This window comes from Petaurus breviceps, unplaced genomic scaffold (genome assembly GCF_028583685.1).
Source record: "Petaurus breviceps papuanus isolate PSGF00001 unplaced genomic scaffold, PetGlider_PUasm1.0 90847, whole genome shotgun sequence".
NCBI classification, from domain to species: Eukaryota; Metazoa; Chordata; class Mammalia; order Diprotodontia; family Petauridae; genus Petaurus; species Petaurus breviceps.
This window is the reverse complement of record NW_027187360.1, coordinates 23,427,398-23,445,411: the sequence shown is the minus strand read 5'-3', so window position 1 is coordinate 23,445,411 and position 18,014 is coordinate 23,427,398. Positions and strand designations below refer to the sequence as shown.

Genomic DNA, 18,014 nt, shown 5'->3' with positions numbered 1-18,014 from the left:
CTACTGCATCCAATCTGTGATATTTCTATTTTTATTCCCATTTTCTACTTTCTGGTTGAAAACAGGAAGATGGACATCTAGAATTCTGTGGTAATAATAAAATTGAAATTTATATAGAGTTCAGGTTGGCAAAGTGATTTAAAAATATTATCCTCATTTGAGTAGCACAATGATACTGTAGGGTAGGGTACTAGTATTATCATCTTCAATTTACAGATGAAGAAATTGAGGCCCAAAGGGGCTATTGCTTGCTCATGACCACAGATAGTAAGAATTGGATTAGAGCCCAGATCTTTCTAGCTCTCAGTTCTGTATTCTGTCCAATGTACCAGGTGCCTCTCAAATAGACCAATCAATCAATAAGTATTAAGTTCCTACTATGTGTCAGGAACAGCACTGGATGCTGGGGACACCAGTACAAAGAGTGAACAATCCCTATTTATAAGGAGATCACATTCTAATGGAGGAGACAAGTGTGTATGTGTGAATACATACATATATGTGTATATATGAAGCAAGTATATATATATATATATAGTTGAGACTCAAATGAGGATAATATATATATATTTAAATTTTAAAATTTATTTTATTTTTAATTTATGGGATAAAAGAAGCATTTCTATAACAGTATAATAAAAATTGATTTGCATGAATCTACAAATCTATATTGTATAACTTGTTCTTTTTAGATATATAAAAATTATCATGCAAATTTCTTTTTTTTTCTTTTGTTCTTTCCTCCCCACTGTCCTTCCCACCCTAAAGAAGGCCAACATTAGACATAAATATGTGCAGTCATTCTATACTTGTTTGTACTTTATCAGTTCTTTCTCTGGATCCTCACAGCATTTTCCTATATGTCCTTTGTAGTTAATTTGATTATTTATAATAGTCAAAATTACTTATTTGCTCAAAGTTGTTCTTAAAGCAATATTGTTACTGCATGCTATGTTCTCTTGGTTCTGCTCATTTTGTTCTTCATTATTTAATGTAGGTCTTTCCATGCTTTTCTAAGATCATCAAGCTCATAATTTCTTATAACGTAGTAGTATTCCATCACAATCATATACCATAACTTGCTCAGGATAATATATTTAAAGCATTTTGCCAACCTGAACTCTATATAAATTTCAGTTTTATTATTACTACGGAATTCCTGATAATATTTAGGCCATCCTTCTATCTTCAATCAGGCAATAGGAAATTAGGAAACTTGAATAAAAGTAGAAATGTAACCAACTGAATATAGTAGTTGTTAATATTTTCTTCCTCCTCAAATTATCAATCCATCATCACATATTTATTTATTATGTGCTTACTGTACATAAGCCACTCTGCTGGGTTCTGAATGTCTGCTTGTCTCGTCTCTCCCCAGGCCAGTCCACCCTCCTACTCAGCTGTCGAATTAATCTTCCTAAATGCAGATCACATACACACATGCATAGACATTTTATGTCTATGCATGTGTGTATGTATATGTAAACAGTATAGAAGTGAATACACACACACACCAGAGAATAGTTAACGACAAGGCATTTTGGGAGGGAAGGTACTAGCACTTAGGGGAATCAAGGCAGGATTCATGCAGAAGATGGTGCTTGAGTTGCATCTTAAAGAGAGGGACTCCATGTTATAATGGTAATAGAAGTGATTAAGAACCATGCCAACCCAAATAGAGCACACATCCCTATGTGAATTGTGAAATAGAAAGAAATGTCAATGTCAATTATAGGACTTTATAGTTCCCAGTCACTAGTTGTTTGGAGCTACTGAGAGATGAAAGGCAAAGGTAACCCCATGGAAGAGAATGAGTGTTCAAGAGTCTATTACTGTCAGTCAGGTAGAATGCAGGGCAAAAACAAATTCTTTTCAAGAGGAGGATCCCAAACCCTCAGGGTAACAAGAGATGACATTTACAGATTTTACACACAAACTCCTTCATACCTATGCCTCTAATTGCGCACCTCGGTGTAGCTGCTTCCAGACAAGCTAAGTGCCCTTCAGGAGTAAATCTCATGACAAAGTGGCATCTCACTCTACCTAATAGAGCACCTCATTATGGCTCTGCTGTGTTCACAATAGTATATGTGCACCAGCTTCTCATCTGTAGCATCCCCACAAGGCCAATAAATTGTTCTGCAAAAAAAAGGATACAGTCACACTGGTGGCATTCTGCCCTTGGGAAATCTTTTGGGGGACAGAGAGGCAGAGATGACTCACATGACAGCAACATTAAAAACCAGGACTTTAGAATATGAGTTGGAAGATATCATAGTTACAAAAGAAATCTCAGAGACCATTTAGTCCAATACTTTCATTTGAAAGATAAGAAAATTGAGTCCCAGAGAGAAAAATAGAATTACCCAACATCACATAGGTAGTCAGTGTCAAAGGGAGAATTTGAATTTAGGTTTTCTAATTGTACCATTTCTATAGATCTGTCATAATGGCCATATTTCATACAAATTCTCTACTCACCCACCCAAATTGTAGTTATCTAAATGTGGTTTAATGTAGCTTTGGACTGGGAACTCTACTCTACTTTAAAATAAGCTCCACAGACTTTGGAGTTGCCATCAGCCTGTTCACTTTTTGCATGTACAATGGGTCTTGGTAACTGTAGAAACCCACCTACCTTGTCAGGGTTACAGTCAATTTCATGTTAATTCAACAACTATTTTTTGAGTACCTATTTTATGTTTCATGAAGTTGTATGTGAAAATCACTTTGACCTTAGAATTGAGGTCCAGGTCCTCTGATTCCAATCAATCTAGTACTTATATGCTAGGCATTGAGGACAAGGACACAAAGTAAAAATGAAAGTCCCTGCTTTCAAGGAGCTTACATTCTACTCATTCAAGCATTCAATAAGCATTTAATAAGTCCCTACTAAGTCCCAAAGCTAAGCTTTGGGGGTACAAAGAAAAACAAAAGGAATTTTCTGTCTTCAAGGAGCTTACTGTCTAATGTGAGAGACAACTTTACAAACAAATATACACAAAGCTAGCTACTCATAGGATAAATAGGAAAGAATTTTAAAAGGAAAAGTACTGGAATTAGAGGGGTTAGGAAAAGATTCCTATCAAGTGGGATTTTAGTTGGGACTTTAAGGAAGCTAGAGAGATCAGCAGTCAGAATGAAGTGGGGAGAGCATTTCAGACATAAGAGTCAGCCAGAAAAGATGCCCAAAGCCAAGAGATAGAGTATTTTTTTTTTTTGTGGAACAGACAGAAGGCTAGTGTCAAGGGATTGAGGAGTACTTGTTGGGAAGTAAGGTATAAGAAGCCCGGAAAAGTGAGAAAGGATTAGGTTATGAAGGGTTTTGAATGCCAAATGAAACGTTTTGGATTTTCTCCTGGAGGCAATAGGGAGCAATTGGAGTTTATTGAGTGGAGGAATGACATGGTCAGACCTCTGTTTTAGGAAAATCACTTTGGTGGTTGAATAGAAAATGGATTGGAGTGGGGAGAGGCTATAGGCAGGAAGATTCACCAGCAGGCTAATGCAGTAATCAAGACATGAGGTGATGAGGGCCTGCACTAGAGTGGTGACAGTGTCAGAGGAGAGAAGGAAGCATATTTGAGAGATGTTGCAAAGGTGAAATTAAAAGGTCTTCACAACAGCTTGGATATAAGGGAGTAGGGTAAAAGATATGAGGAAACCAAGATGATTCCTAAGTTTCTAGCCTGGGGGACTGGGAGGATGATATTGCCCTCTATAATAATAGGGAAGTGGAAGGTAGGGAGGGTTTTGGGGAAAGATCATGAATTCTGTTTTGGACATGTTGAGTTAAAGATGTCTACTGGACATCCAGTTCAAGATGTCTGAAAGGCAGTTGGAGATGTGAGACTGGAGGTCAAGGAAGAGATTGGAGGAAGAAAAGTAGATTTGGGAATAGAGGTAGTAATTAAATCCATGGGAGCTGATGAGGTGTGGCAGCAAGCACCCCAAGCCTCCCCAGGGTCGCGGACTGCCACCACAGGTTCTTAGATCTGCTTTGTTAAAGGAAAGCAACTCAAAATGGGTTAACAAGCTTACTTTAATCAGTCAAACATATATCGTTTACCTCGTTCAGGGGAAAAAGGTCAGCACCCCGAACTTCAAAGTATACAGGCAGAATTATCAAGACAGAAACAGATCAAGTAGACAGCTTTCCAAACTGTCCAACCATTACATCCATACCAAATCAACATCTGGGTTTCAACATCTGGGTTTTTCAAAGCCGGGGGGCTCTGGACAACAGCTTCCCAGAATTCAGATCAAATCACAGAACACTTCTCAAAGTGAGCCCCAAAACAAAGCCTCACATCAGGGCTTATATAGCCCTCTCCTGGCTCAGAGAATGTAACAACCTTATTGACCCACTGACCAATCAAGAAGTATCTACTGAAACAAGCCTCCCACCCCAGGCTCCAGGTGCACTTTAGCCTAGGGGCAGGGAAGATCTTCAAATTTACATTCCCATTACATGAGGTCACCAAGTGAAATAGCATAGAAGGAGAAGAGAAAAGGGTCCAGAACAAAGCCCTGAGGAACACCTACAGTTAGAAGGCATGATCTGAAGGAGTGTTCAGCAAAGGAGACAGAGAAGGAACAGTTAGACAGTTAGGAAGAAAACTATTGAGAGAGTGGTGTTCCAAAAAGCTATAGAGTATATCCAGTATATAGAGTATGTCCAGAAAGACAGAGTAACCATGTGTCAAAGGCTGCAGAGAGGTCAAGGAAAATGAGGATTAAGAAAAGGCCATTGAGTTTTGGCAACTAAGAGATCATTAGTAACTTTACAGAGAGCAGTGGTATTTCAGTGAAATGTTAAGGTAAGAAGCCAGATTGTAAAGGGGTAAGAAGAAAGTGTGAGTAGAGAAAGTGGAATTATCTATTGTAGGCCTTTTCAAGGAGTTTAGCTACAAAAGGTAGAAGAGATATAGTATAATAAGGAGGGGGTGGTGGTGGAAGGATCAAGGGAAGGTTTTTTTTTTTTTCAGAATGGGGGGATGGTTATGTTTGTAGACAGTAGGGAAGGACTCAGTAGGGAAGAAGAGATTGAAAATAAGTGAGAATGGGACTGACAGAAGGGCAGTCTTTTGGAGGATATGGGATCATTTGAACAAGTAGATAGCCTTGGTAAGGAGTTAGGCCATTTTATTATGTGAGACAGGGGTGGAGGAGGAAAGAGTGGCAAAAGGCACTTGAATGATAGGGGAGAAGGAACTCAGGGAGAATGGCTTCAATTTTTTTCTGTAAAATAAGAGACAAGGTTTTCAGCTGAGAGAGCAGGGGGAGGAGAAGCTATGGGAGGTTTGAGGAGGGATGAAAAGGTTTGGAAGAACACTGTGGAGAGTGGGATAGTGAGGTGATTAGAGAGGTATAGTAGGATTGCCTAGCAGTAGTGAGGGCCTAGTTAAGACTATGTAACATAAATTTGTAGTGAACCTAGTTGGAATGGTTGCAAGATATTTTCCACCTTCATTTAGCAGCAGTGTGTTGGTGTGAAGGTGCCAAATGGTGAGCATGATCAGAAGCTGAGGCGTGACTGAGCATGATTAGAGATTTGCTAAGGTTAGGGATTCAAGGGAAGAAGACATTATAGAGTTCAGTTGGTTCACCAAGGAGTCAGGATGGGGAGGAGGGAACCCGGTAGTGCAGGGGAGATAGCCTGGGAGAGAATTGAGGTGTCAAGGGGTTAGAGGTCATGGTAAGGATGAGTAGGGTTACATAAGGGAAGGCAGAAGGAGAGGTGAAAAGTCAGTAGATTACAGTCAGAAAAGGGGATTTCAGAATTCTTATACATGGAGAGAGTATATTTGTGGGTGATGGTGAGATGGAGGATATGACCCTCTTTGTGTGTAGCTAAGTTAAGATGGAAAAGTAGCTAATGGGAAGAGAGTAGATTGAGGATCTGAGTGGTTAGGGTATTTGAGGAAGAAACAATAGGTATGTTGAAGTCCCTAGTATGAGGGCAGGAACTGGGGAAGAGAGAAAAGTTGTAGTAAGCCAGGTACTGAACTCATTGAGGAAGAACGAGGAGCAGCCTGGGGGGGGGGGGTGCATGTAGATTATACCAGCATTTTGATTGGGTGATAGATAGAAATATCATGCCTTGCTGCTTGTTTTCTGGAAGAGGACCATGATATCAGGGAGGTGAGGAATAGAATGAACCTAAAAAGGAAGAGGTTACTGAGTGAAGGGAAGGGGGAGAACGTAGAAGTAGTCATGGGAAACACACACACACACAAGATACAGTATAGTATACAAAAGAGATACAATTGCAAAGTCGTTTTGGGTTAGGGGACATACTAATCTGGGGAAATCAGGAAAGATGTCTTGTCTGTCTGAAGTGGAAAAAAATTAGAGTCAAAGTCCTGAGGAGATGAAAGGGGAGGCTTCTGCCAATTCTGGGTTGGGAGGCAGCTAAGTGGTTCAGTGGATAAAGGGCTGGGCCTGGACTCAGGGAGATCTGAGTTCAAATTCGACTTCAGACACTTATGAACTGTATGACCCTGGGCAAGTCACTTAACCTCTGCTTGCCATAATCCACTAGAGAAGGACATGACAAACTACTCCCATATCTTTGTCAAGAAAATCCCATACAGACTCAACAAGAATCCAATATGACTGAACAACAACAATAATTCTAAGTTAAGGGTCAATGACCTTACTATTTAAGAGCATTCCATTAAAAAATATCACCACCACACCTGGTTAAACCTGAGGCTGTAATTGGTTAAAACAAAGCTTCCTAATGACAAGCAAATCCTGGGAATCAAGCAGATCAACTGATCCAGCAAAGATATGCCCTTTGAAGACTCTACAGCCTGAGTAACCTGCCTTGCCCACTCTAGCAACAGCAGCCTTGTGGTTGAATGACTTGCCTGTCCTAGGCCAGAAGTAGCAGAGGCCTAGCAACCTGTCCAGTCCAGTCTAGTAGTAGCCATGCTTAGCAACCCATTGACTTGCTTGACAGCTCAAGAATGGATTGATCCATCTAGATGAGGCTCCACACCTTACTTAGAGTCACCTCAGCTTAGCAATGGAGTGACACACCATAACCAACACTGATATAATGAACTTCATAAAGATTCTTGGGAGAAAGAAATATTGATGCGGGCTGTTCCACAGTTGTGAATTGCCTTGGGCATGTGTATTCCTTGCATTTATGCTTCACTACCATTGCATTAATAAATCCATGGCAAATCTCCTCTTCCTGCAGACTTTATAAGTCTTTTTTGGAGAATGTCCCTATAAGCATTATAACTACTGTTCTTATTTTGCTATTTGAATAAAAGTGTTTTCCAAAAGCTAATTGATCTACTGGCTGGTTGTTAAAGGAAAGCATACTTACTGGTGGGATCTCAGGAGCTAAAACTTTAATGAATAGTTACACACAGGCTTACCCCTAATACAGAAGGTAGTTATTGACCCTTTAGAGACCCAACCTACTTAGGCTGTCAGAATTGAGGACTGAGCCTAGAGAGTGTGCTACATAGAAGGAAAATTAGCTCTATAAAAAGGAAATAACTTGTCCTGTGTTCCCAAAGTAGTAGGTAGCAAAGCTAGGCTTGGAACAAACCTGTGAACCTCAAATCCAGTGGGTTTTTTTTTTCCTTTAGGCCTCATTGAAAACTTTTTGAAGGGTGAAATTGATTTTTATTGGTTTTACTCTGATTAGCAGATATGCCTCTGGATTGCCAATCTGTTTTCATTTTATGGGTTTCCCTATTATTTTATTTTGGGTAGACAACAGTAGTATGATCGACATAGTATTGTAGTAAGATAGTGATATAGAATCACCAAGGGAAGTACCGGTGCTGGGGTGATCTGTGTCTCTAGAGGACGATGATGGATTCTATACTGTCAGTTTATAGGGACCAGAGGAGTGATGGGAAGGATCTGGGATGATAATAAGAAAATAGGTATTGATTATGGATTAGTACTTTGCTGCAAAATAAAAGTTTAAAAAAACGATTTTAAAGGAAGAACGGATTAATACGCTGCTTCTAAAATATTTGCAAGTCAATAACTTCTTGCAATAACGCACTAAGATAAAACTCCTGCGCTTTATACCTTTAGCAGCTCCAAGGCATCGCCCCTTTAAGAAGTGGTCCTTTCCCTAGCTTCCATTCCCTCCCTTCCATTCCCCTCCCACCCACCCACCCAGGCGGAGAAGCCCTGTAGCGGGTCCGCTCTCCGCTCTCCGCCCCCCAGCCCCCTACCCCAGCAGCGGGAATAGGCGGAGCAGCTGTTATTTGGCCGCAGCCACGGCTGGGGAGGCGGAAAGGGGGCGGGGGCTCTGGGCGCTGGTGTGTAAGACCAAGCGGCCAGGGAAAGGCGACTAGGAGCCGGAGGCAAAGGGGCATGGTCCGGGAACCAGCGCACTGAGCCGGGGCTGGCGGCCAGCAACAGCAGCAGCAGTAGCAGCAGAACCAGCACCAGCAGCAGCACATCGGAACTTGGGCCGAGTCGAGCAGCCCAGTGCGCGCCGGGACCATGGGATGCTGCACTGGCCGCTGCACGCTTATTTTCCTCTGCACTTTACAGCTGGTAAGTAGTCTTGTCCACTCTTCCCAAAGAAGCCTTCACCATCCAGAGAAGGAAAGTCACGGCCCCCTGCCTCCAGCGTCTTCTAGAGAGGGCTCTCCTGACCAACTTTCGCTACCCCCTGGGACTCAGGGATCCGCGGCCAGGGTGGTGCCATACCCCAGCTGCCTAAAAAAAGGAGGGGGCGAAGGGACAGGTGGCGGCCAGGTTAAAGCGGCGTCCGGGGACCCCGCCTGGCGAACAAAAAGCTCAGTCCCTCCGGGCCAAACAGAAAAACGGGGAGCATTTTTGTTAGCGTGTTGGGGGCCCGGGTCGGGGTGGGAAGAAAAATGTTCTCATCTTTTCCCACTAGAAAGCAGGGAATCCCGTCTGTCTGTGTCAGTCTGTCTGTCCTGAAGGAAGGGACCCTTCAGCTCCAAGGAATTGAGGGTTTGAACTGGTGTCGGTTAGGTTTGAGCATTATTTAAGGTCTTCGTAACTTTGTACCTTCCTTTTTTTGTGTTAAGAAAAGTCCGACAATAAATAGCTCAACAAGTATTGGGTTTTCTTGAATCAATGGTATGAATAGGAGCTGTGTATCCCTGTGTGCATCGTTGATAGGGGCCATCTATGTATATTGCCAGTGGACCATACATACATACACACAAAAAAATATACGAGTCCGAATACATTATCAGGAGGGTCACTTTTTATTAGACAACCAGATTGAGAGAACTGGAAGTGGACCTTAGTCGAAATGTTCCTCTTCCTGAAAGACAACTGAGGCAAACCAATAAGGAGATGAGGTTTTGTGAGAGTTCCCTCCGCGTTTCTGTATGTTTCTGTGCGTTCGCGAATGTGTGAGCGGGAGAACGAAAGGGGTGGTGTCGAAAGGGTCCACTGTTTTGCATCCCAATATTTATGAGTCCGAGTGTGCTGGACAGACATACCACTTTAGAAGTATCTAACAGTAACTTAGACATTTCGGTTAACTTAACGATTATTTTCCCTCTACCTCACGAAATCTTGTGTACTGTTTAAGAGGCTCTTTTTGTTCCGTCAAATAAGTGCTCTGAGAAATCCTGTGGATAGAATGCTTTTTTTTTTTTTTTAAAGAAACTGTGTTTGATAGCTTAGTCTTTAGAATGCTGATTTCCAAAATTGAACTGACTTGCCCTTCTATCTGCTGGCCTGTCAGCCCATGGCCGGGATAAACAAAGGTTTCCCTGTTTTGTGATTCTCTATTGGGCTTGGCTTGTATCTGGTGGTTCCCTGGCTTATCAATTGCTAATAGACTGGGGTTTCTCCCATCTTAAAAAGGAAATGTCCTCTCTTTGTTATTACAGTTTTTGCCTGGACGTTTGGTTGCTGCTAGGGCCATTGTTGTTCTTCCAGCTTTAGAAGGGAAAGACTTAACCTAAAAAAAGCAGTGCATAGTTTTTCATGGAAATTCTGCCCCATCTTCATAGTAATTCAGCTTATGTTTCCTGGAAGTTAGGTTTTGTTTTGTTTTTTTGGTTTTGTTTTTTGGAGCGTGGCAGAGTTGAGGGTGGGGTTGGGTAAAAAAAATAATTGAGGAGTATCTCTAAAAACTGAGGAGTATCGATCTAAAAACTGTGTAAGGTAGGGTTGAATCAGTATTAAAAAACAAAGCAAAACAAAAAAAACCCAACCCAACCAATTATTCATTTAACAAGCATTAAACGATGAAAAATGATAGAGGACCTACTATGTGGAGGCTAGAGGATACAGAGTCAAATAAGACTCAACTCTTGCTTCTGCCTTCACAAAACTGAGTCTAGTTGAGAAGCTAGGATATAAATGCATTTAAAACTAAATAACAGTTTCAGAATTAAATATAAGAGAGGTCATGAAGTGGAGAGCAATAAAATGCCAAATAAAAGGTGTATAGCATAAAGTGCTTTGAGTTCTAAGAAGAGAACTCCAGTAAGATTCACCTAACCTCCAAAATAGATTTTAATTTTTTTTATTATGTCTCAAAACAATTTAATGCTAATGTCAAAATGTAATTTCATTACCAATTATTTACTGAGTACCTACTATGTGCAAAGCACCGTACTAGGGGCTGTATGAAATACAGAAAAGAACAAGATACCATCCCTATTCTCAAAGAACACATAGTTTGGTACGGGGTCAAGGTAAAGAAAAGACCCTCTCTACCCATTCCATCCCCCCACACACACACATACACATCTGCAATACAAAGCAGAATGTGGTATAAATTAAGGACTACTGTAATGCAGAGCAGAGAAAGGATTATTTTTAGCTGGAGTGATCTAAGAGGAGGTGGCATTTGAACTGATCCCCAAAAGATGGATAGGATTTCAGTAGAGAAGACCATTCCAGTTGGAGGTAACAGCCTGAGCAAAGGCACAGAGATGGGGCATGGTGGTGGTGGGGATGATCTTGTTTAGGAAGGGTTGAATTGTCCAGTTTCTTCTGGATTGTAGGACAGGTGACCAGAAGTAAGTGTCCTCATTTGTAGAATAAGGGGCTTGGACTGAATGATCTCCAAGATCCTTTCTATTTCTGGATCTTATAATAGCTTGGGAGAATATCTAGGAGGGTCTTGAATTCAAAGATAAGGAATTTGGATTTTATTCTGTAGGCAAAATGGAGAATGCTTTAGGAAGGGTGGTCTGGCACCCTTCACAGCCTGAATTGAAAGGGGTGTGGGAAGATAAAGGAAGGTATTCCAGTAGTTTTGGCATGATATAATAAAGACCTGACCAAGGGTAGTGGCAGAAAACTTAGTAACTGAATGTTTGTTTATTTGTGGGGAGAAGGGTAGTGAGAAAGATAGAAGAATCTGAGATGTCTCTGATTTCCAATCAGTCTATGAATAAGTATTTATTGAGTTTCTATTATGTGCTAGGTGCTAGAGATTCCAGTCTAAGTTAATGCCATTAACAGTAGTAGGGAGGTTTGAAGTTAAATAAACAAACACATAAATACATGAATAAATACCTTTGAGTAGTAGGGAAGGGGACTTGAAATAATGAGGTTAGGTGTGTTGAACTTGAAGTGCCAGTTGAATGTAAACATAGAGATGTCTTTGCATGCAGTTGCACAGGTCTGGAGTAGTGTGGTCCAACTGATGACTAGAGAGACTGATTTGGGAATCCTCTATCTCCTGAATCATTAAGTATTGAGCAAAAGTGGGAATGAAAAAAATGTGGCCTGAGAAATTTGACTCACCTGGGATTATCTATTTTTTAAATTGTCAGTCACTGGCATTAATAATTTCAGAAGGTTTTAAACAATGAATTAAGAAAAATAATTCAGTTACTAAGGGTGTGACTTGTAATTCACTGAAAGAGTAGGTAATAAGGGATTGTGACCTCAGATTCTATTCCCTTGGACTCACTACTTCTGTGTTACCTGTCCATGATGGTGGGTTGGGTCCTTGGGATCTGTGTCTAGGTAGTTGTTTTCTGGCCAGGCAGAGAGCACACTGAAAATGAACAGGGGCTGCCTTTGAATGGACTATTGTTCTAATAGATAATTGCCGTCTGTCGGTTAAATCCACCAGTTCATCACCCTGCTTTGGGAAGAAGAAGTCTTTACACCAACCACTGCTCTCTGGTCATTGGGATTTGATGTGGTGGAGGGAGGGAGATAAAAAGGAGAGGAGTTTGCTTGACAACCGTGGGAGTTTTCTAGTTACCAAGATACAAGACAAAGACCCCCAAGCATTTCTTCTTGGGAGCCTCCTCCCCAAAGAATAGGGTGAACTTTGCCATTCTGAAGCCAGGCTGGATTCGATGAACTTAGAAATTTCCCAGGATTCTTACTTCGTTATAGTGATGAGGTAAAAAACATAGTAGAGAAGATTTTAAAATTCATCTGTGAGCTGGGTTCTAGGGACTGAAAATCTGGAAGAAAGTCATAACCAGTTGCCAGCACCTTTTGGGATTACAATGCCTCTTTCTGTTAGGACTTTCATTTGCCTTCATAAGTGTTAGCAATTCTCATTATCTTGTCGAAATCCATTGAGTGTATTGGCATCAAGAATAAAGACTTCCCTAGCCTCTCTCTCAGACCCCTACCAACCCCCCACAGAGACCCTTTTTTAAATCAATAACATCAGTTCTAAACTTGAAGTATCTCTCTTCCAAATTGCCTTGCAGTTCTTTTTAAACTTTTAGGTCTTCTCATTCATTACTTGTACCAGTGGAAAAAAAAAAAGCTCAAAGAGAGTGCCAAAGTGAAGAAAAAATCAGGATGTAGACTTGTAAGCATTTTAATAAAACTTGATAGAACTCATTTCAGCACAAGTCTCTCAGTGGTCAGAACCTTTACTGTTTTTTTCTGACATGAAATAAGGTGTTATATCATACTCTAGCCATTCCTTTCACTGGTCCCAAAGCTAGAAGTCTCCTTCATTTGGGGAGTGGAAAGGGCATCAAATTTGGGATGCTTCCTGTAATGGTAGGGTCTGAATTTTTGTGTGGATTCCAGGAATACAAGTAACAGAATTGAAAGGCCAGAGGCAACAAGCTATACTTAGAGCAGAAGCAGGGTCAAAACTTGGATCACAGTAAAATCTTAGGGATTACTGAGAATCGGGGTCAAAGGTTAGACTGAAGTAGTTTGTGGGTGGAGGTAGGTAACAAGACATCAGGTTTGATAGAGTTCCCTAAATTTGCCATATTCAATTTTTCCTAATGTAGATTGTTTTATACCTGGCCCCCCTTAGCTTCTTCTGAATTTCCTTTAGCTAAAAATTTCCCTTATCATCTTCCATAATGACGATACATTCTAAGCAAAGGCAGACAAAGTGGGATGTTAATATAGAAAGAACAGTCCTACAGAGTGTTAGACAATGATCTAGACCTGCGTTCCAATGCTGACTGTTGTTTAGCCATGAAAAGGTGGGCATCACTTAGCGTTTCAGAGATTTTCTTGTATCAGTAAAGTGAGAATAATATTAATGGATCATTTATTATGTGCCAGGTATTATGCTAAATACAATGAATGCCAAGGCAAAAACAAAGCAGTCTCTGCCCTCAAGGAGCTTACATTCTGTTGCTGTGGATCAACATATACATAGTTAAGTAAATATACAATGAAAACAAAGTAATGGGAGGAGGGTGGTATGTGGAGTACCTGCCACTTAGGGCTCAGGAAAGGTTTCCTGTAGAAGGTGGCATTTGAACTGAAACTGGAAGGAAGTGAAGAATTCTAAGAGGCTTTTAAAAGGGAAGAGTGAGTGAATTCCAGGCATTGGGGTAGGGGACAGGGAAGAGGCAGGTAGTCCCTGTAGAGGCACAGAGATGGATTATCAAAGATGACGAGCGGCAGATAGGCCAGTTTGGATAGAATATAGATTGTATGAAGGAAACTAATATGCAATAAACCTGAAATTGTAGACCAGACAGATTTTGAAGGGCCTTTAAGGAACAATGAAAACCCACAAGTTTATGTTTTATCCTAGAGGCAATAGGGTCTACTGGAGCTATTTGAACAGGGGACTGACATGATAAGACCTTAATTTTCGAAGCTCTTGGGGGATGGATTGGAGAGGGAAGAGACTTAAGACAAGCAGAACAGTTAAAAGTATTTGTACATATCTGTCTTTCAAAATTGTCATGAAGAAATTATTTAACTAAAAAAGGTAACAAATGTGAAGTGTTATTAATATTATTATTATTATTATAGACAATATTATTCATCCTTATGCTTATGAGAATAGGTTGGAAGGAGTAAAACAAACAGGTTGTATTAATTCTTTTTGATAATTGGGGTGCAGATAGCTAGTGTCTGCATCTCCATAAAGAGGCCAGTTATTTAAATTTGATTAGGTTTTAGTAGATGATTTTTTCAAGAAAAGGCACTTGATGGCCAGCCCAATCCTTAATATATAAGGGCTTCTAGATGGCATAGTGGGTACCCAGAGTGCTGGGCCTGGAGTCAGGAAGGTCTGAGTTCAAATCTGGGCTCTGACGCTTACTAGCTGTGTGACTCTGGGTAAGTCATTTAACCCTATTTGTCTCTCCTTCCTCAATCTGTAAAATGAGTTGGAGAAGGAAATGGCAAATCACTCCAATATCTTTGCTAAGAAAACCCAAAGTGGAGTCATGAAGAGTTGGACACAACAAAAGACTGAACAACAAAAACCCTTAATATATGTGTATGGAACTGATTTTCTTTAGTTTCCCTCCTGGCCTTTCCAACATGAAAGCACATTAATTGTACCATTATATATTCAGGCCCTTAACAGTGTATATCGTTAATTCTGTGCCCATTATTTCTGTTTGGTTTTGACCTTGGAAGCTTGTATGGCTTCTCTGTGCACACCTTTGATTGTGAAGACCCAAAAGGAAAGGGTTAGACTAGCACAGTTCTTAGAGAGCACACAGCAGCCTGTAACAGCAAGCACCCCAGCATCCCCAGGGTTGCTGCCACCACAGGTTCTTAGATCTGCTTTGTTAAAGGAAAGCAACTCAAAATGGGTTAACAAGCTTACTTTAATCAAACATATGTATCATTTACCTAGTTCAGGGGAAAAAGGTCAGCACCCCGAACTTCAGAGTATACAGACAGAATTATCAAGACAGAGAAACAGATCAAGTAGACAGTTTCCAAATTGTCCAACCATTACATCCATACCAAATCAACATTTGGGTTTCAACATCTGGGTTTTTCAAAGCCAGGGGCTCTCAACAATGGCTTCCCAGAGTTTCATCTGATCAAATCACAGAACACTTTTCAAAGTGAGCCCCAAAACAAAGCTACACATCAGGGCTTATATAGCCTTCTCCTGGCTCAGAGAATATAGCAACCTTATTGACTCACTGGCCAATCAAAAAGTATCTACTGAAAAACAAGCCTCCCACCCCAGGCTCCAGGTGCACTTTAGCCTAGGGGCAGGGAAGATCTTCAAAATTTACATTCCCATTACAGAGCCTTTGAATCTTGGCTTTGCCACTTAGCACCTGGATGACTGGTGAAGTCACCTTACTTCTCTACCATTAGGTGCTAAATAAACATATCCCTTTTGAAAAGTCCCTGTGATGGATTGGAAAGAGTACTAGACTTGGGGCTTTGTGCCACATTGTGCCACAGATGAAGAAGAAACCTCAGGGTACATGTCCGTCCATGGGCAAGGCAACTGGCAGAAGAAACCAAACCTTTGTATTCACTGCATCAGTGCCCTTCTCAAAACTTCTTGATTCCATAGTGTATCCTTACTGACTCTATACTGTGTTCTCACTGATTATGTGATACTTTCCTTGTCTAGGTCACTACTTCAGTCTCTTCATTTGTGGAGTGAAGACTTTGGTCTGGCCTAGCTCACACATACTCTATCTCCCTTCTACCTTTGTACTGGCTGGCTCCATGTCTGCAATGTACTCCCTCCTCTCCTCTGCCTCTTAGACACAATTATCTCCCTCAATATTTAGCTCAAGGGTTATCCTCCTCTCCCCCAGACTCTCCAATGATTATTTTGTATCTATGTTGTGTGTACCATTGTATATGATGTTTCCCCTGAGAAGAAGTTAAGCTCCTTGAGGGAAGGGATTGTTTCACTTTTTCTTGTATTCTGCATAGTACACAGTAGACACTTAATAAATGTTTGTTTATTGATTTATTGGACTTTAATGATCCCTAAATTCCCATCCAGCTCTAATATTCTCAGACTCTGTAAAAGTTATGGCTCTTCCCCATTTCACAGGGGTGGCAATCTGCCTCAACATTCATCTGTTATTTACCTTGTGCAAAAACTGGACTTGCTCACATAACACAGATTATTTGAGTCTCCTTTTAATAATAAACTCAGGCCCCATGCATGTTTATTATTTATCTAAAATCCATAATGGAAAGCCCTCTTTGTCTAATGAGGTGGCTTCTAAATGTATGATTCCCCAAGGGGGGAGAGAGAGCCTTTAGATGCATGGATCAGTTATTTGGCATTAAAGCTTGTAATAGAAAATAAGCTTTCTTTTTGGACTGAAACAGCCTTAGAGTGCTACTTAACAATACATATATTCAGTAGGGAGAGCTTCTTAAAAGCAGTCAGGATGGAGGATGGAGGAATACAGTGATTCCAAGGGATTTCCCACGTGAATTCATCCTCTTTCACTATCCCCCTTCCCCTGCCCCAAATTGGGATCCATTTGGCTACCAAGATCTCATTTTGCTATCTTGATTATTATCATTATTAACAATAATACTGTTTATGTAAATTCTATTAACAGAATTTTTCAGTTCCTTGCAAGTAATGGATGTGCTAATGGAGGAGGAGGGGGGCACTTAGCATAGGCTTTCAAAGCCCCCTCCTCACTATGCTCAAAGGATAATCAAACTGTGCATACCCTTTGATCCAGCAATACCTCTACTAGGTCTGTGTCCCAAAGAGATCATAAAAAAGAGAAAAGGACCTATTTGTACAAAAATATTTATAGCAGCTCTTTTTTGTGGTAGCAAAGAATTGGAAATTGAGGGTCTGTCCATCAACCGGGTATTGGCTGAACAAGTTGTGGTATGTGAATGTAATGGAATAGTATTATGCTATAAGAAATGATGAGCAGGCAGATTTCAGAAAAACCTGAAAAGACTTACACGTACTGATACTAAGTGAAGTGGGCAGAACCAAGAAAACATTGAACACAGTGACAGTAACATTGTGTGGTGATCAACTATGATTGACATAGCTCTTCTCAGAAATGCCATTTACAGGAGGCTAGGTGGTGCAGTGAATAGAGCACTGGCCCAGAGTCAGGAGGACCTGAATTCAAATGTGACCTCAGACACTAAACAAAAAAAAAAAACTATCCCTGTGACCTTGGGCAAGTCATTTAACTCCAATTGCCCTACTTTCCCTCCTCTCAAAAAAATTTTTTTAAGAGAAAAAGAAATGCAATTCAAGACAATTCCAAAAGATGGAAAATGCTATCCACATCCAGAGAAGAAACTATGGAGTCTGAATGCAGATCAAAGCATACTATTTTCACTTTTTTTGTGACTTTCCCCATTTGTTTTGTTTCTTCTTTACAACATGACTAATGTGGAGATATGTTTACATGATTGCACATGTATAACTTATATCAGATTGCTTGCCTTCTTGGGGAGGGAGGCTGGAAGGAAGGAAGGTAGAAAAATTTGGAACTTAAAATCTTTCAAAAAAATGAATGTTGAAGACTATCTTTACATGTAATTAGAAAAAAATAAAATAAAATTTTCCAAAAATGAATAAATAAATAAATATTTTTTAAAAGCCCCCTCCTCTACTTAATCAAAGAGGTAAGACAGTGAAATGTGGTTTGGAGAGAGGATCTGAGTAGCTGACTTTGGGCATGATGGAGATGTAGTGTTGTCCACTCTTCTACAGCTAATGGACTGACATGGCTCTGGTTGTCATTTCTAGTAGCCCAGCACCTATGTTGACTTGGACATGGGGGGATGGGAGAAATGGTAGATTTATCAGGGATACAACTTGGGTTCTGGAAAGCAAAAGGATTATGATTGAG

At 40.6% G+C, this 18,014-nt stretch overlaps 1 protein-coding gene across 2 annotated transcripts in view; it reads left to right on the top strand.

Annotated features, from left to right (window-relative positions):
* Positions 1-8,219: 8,219 nt before the first annotated feature.
* The window catches only part of NKAIN4 (sodium/potassium transporting ATPase interacting 4), a 124,070-nt gene continuing 114,275 nt past the window's right edge, over positions 8,220-18,014 (top strand). The window contains exon 1 of one of the 2 annotated variants that reach the window (XM_069072590.1): positions 8,220-8,544. In XM_069072590.1, coding sequence (XP_068928691.1) covers positions 8,491-8,544 — 54 coding nt within the window. In that variant the 5' untranslated portion in view covers positions 8,220-8,490. The remainder of the gene's footprint in view (positions 8,545-18,014) is intronic. The other variant, XM_069072587.1, reaches the window with a different exon arrangement.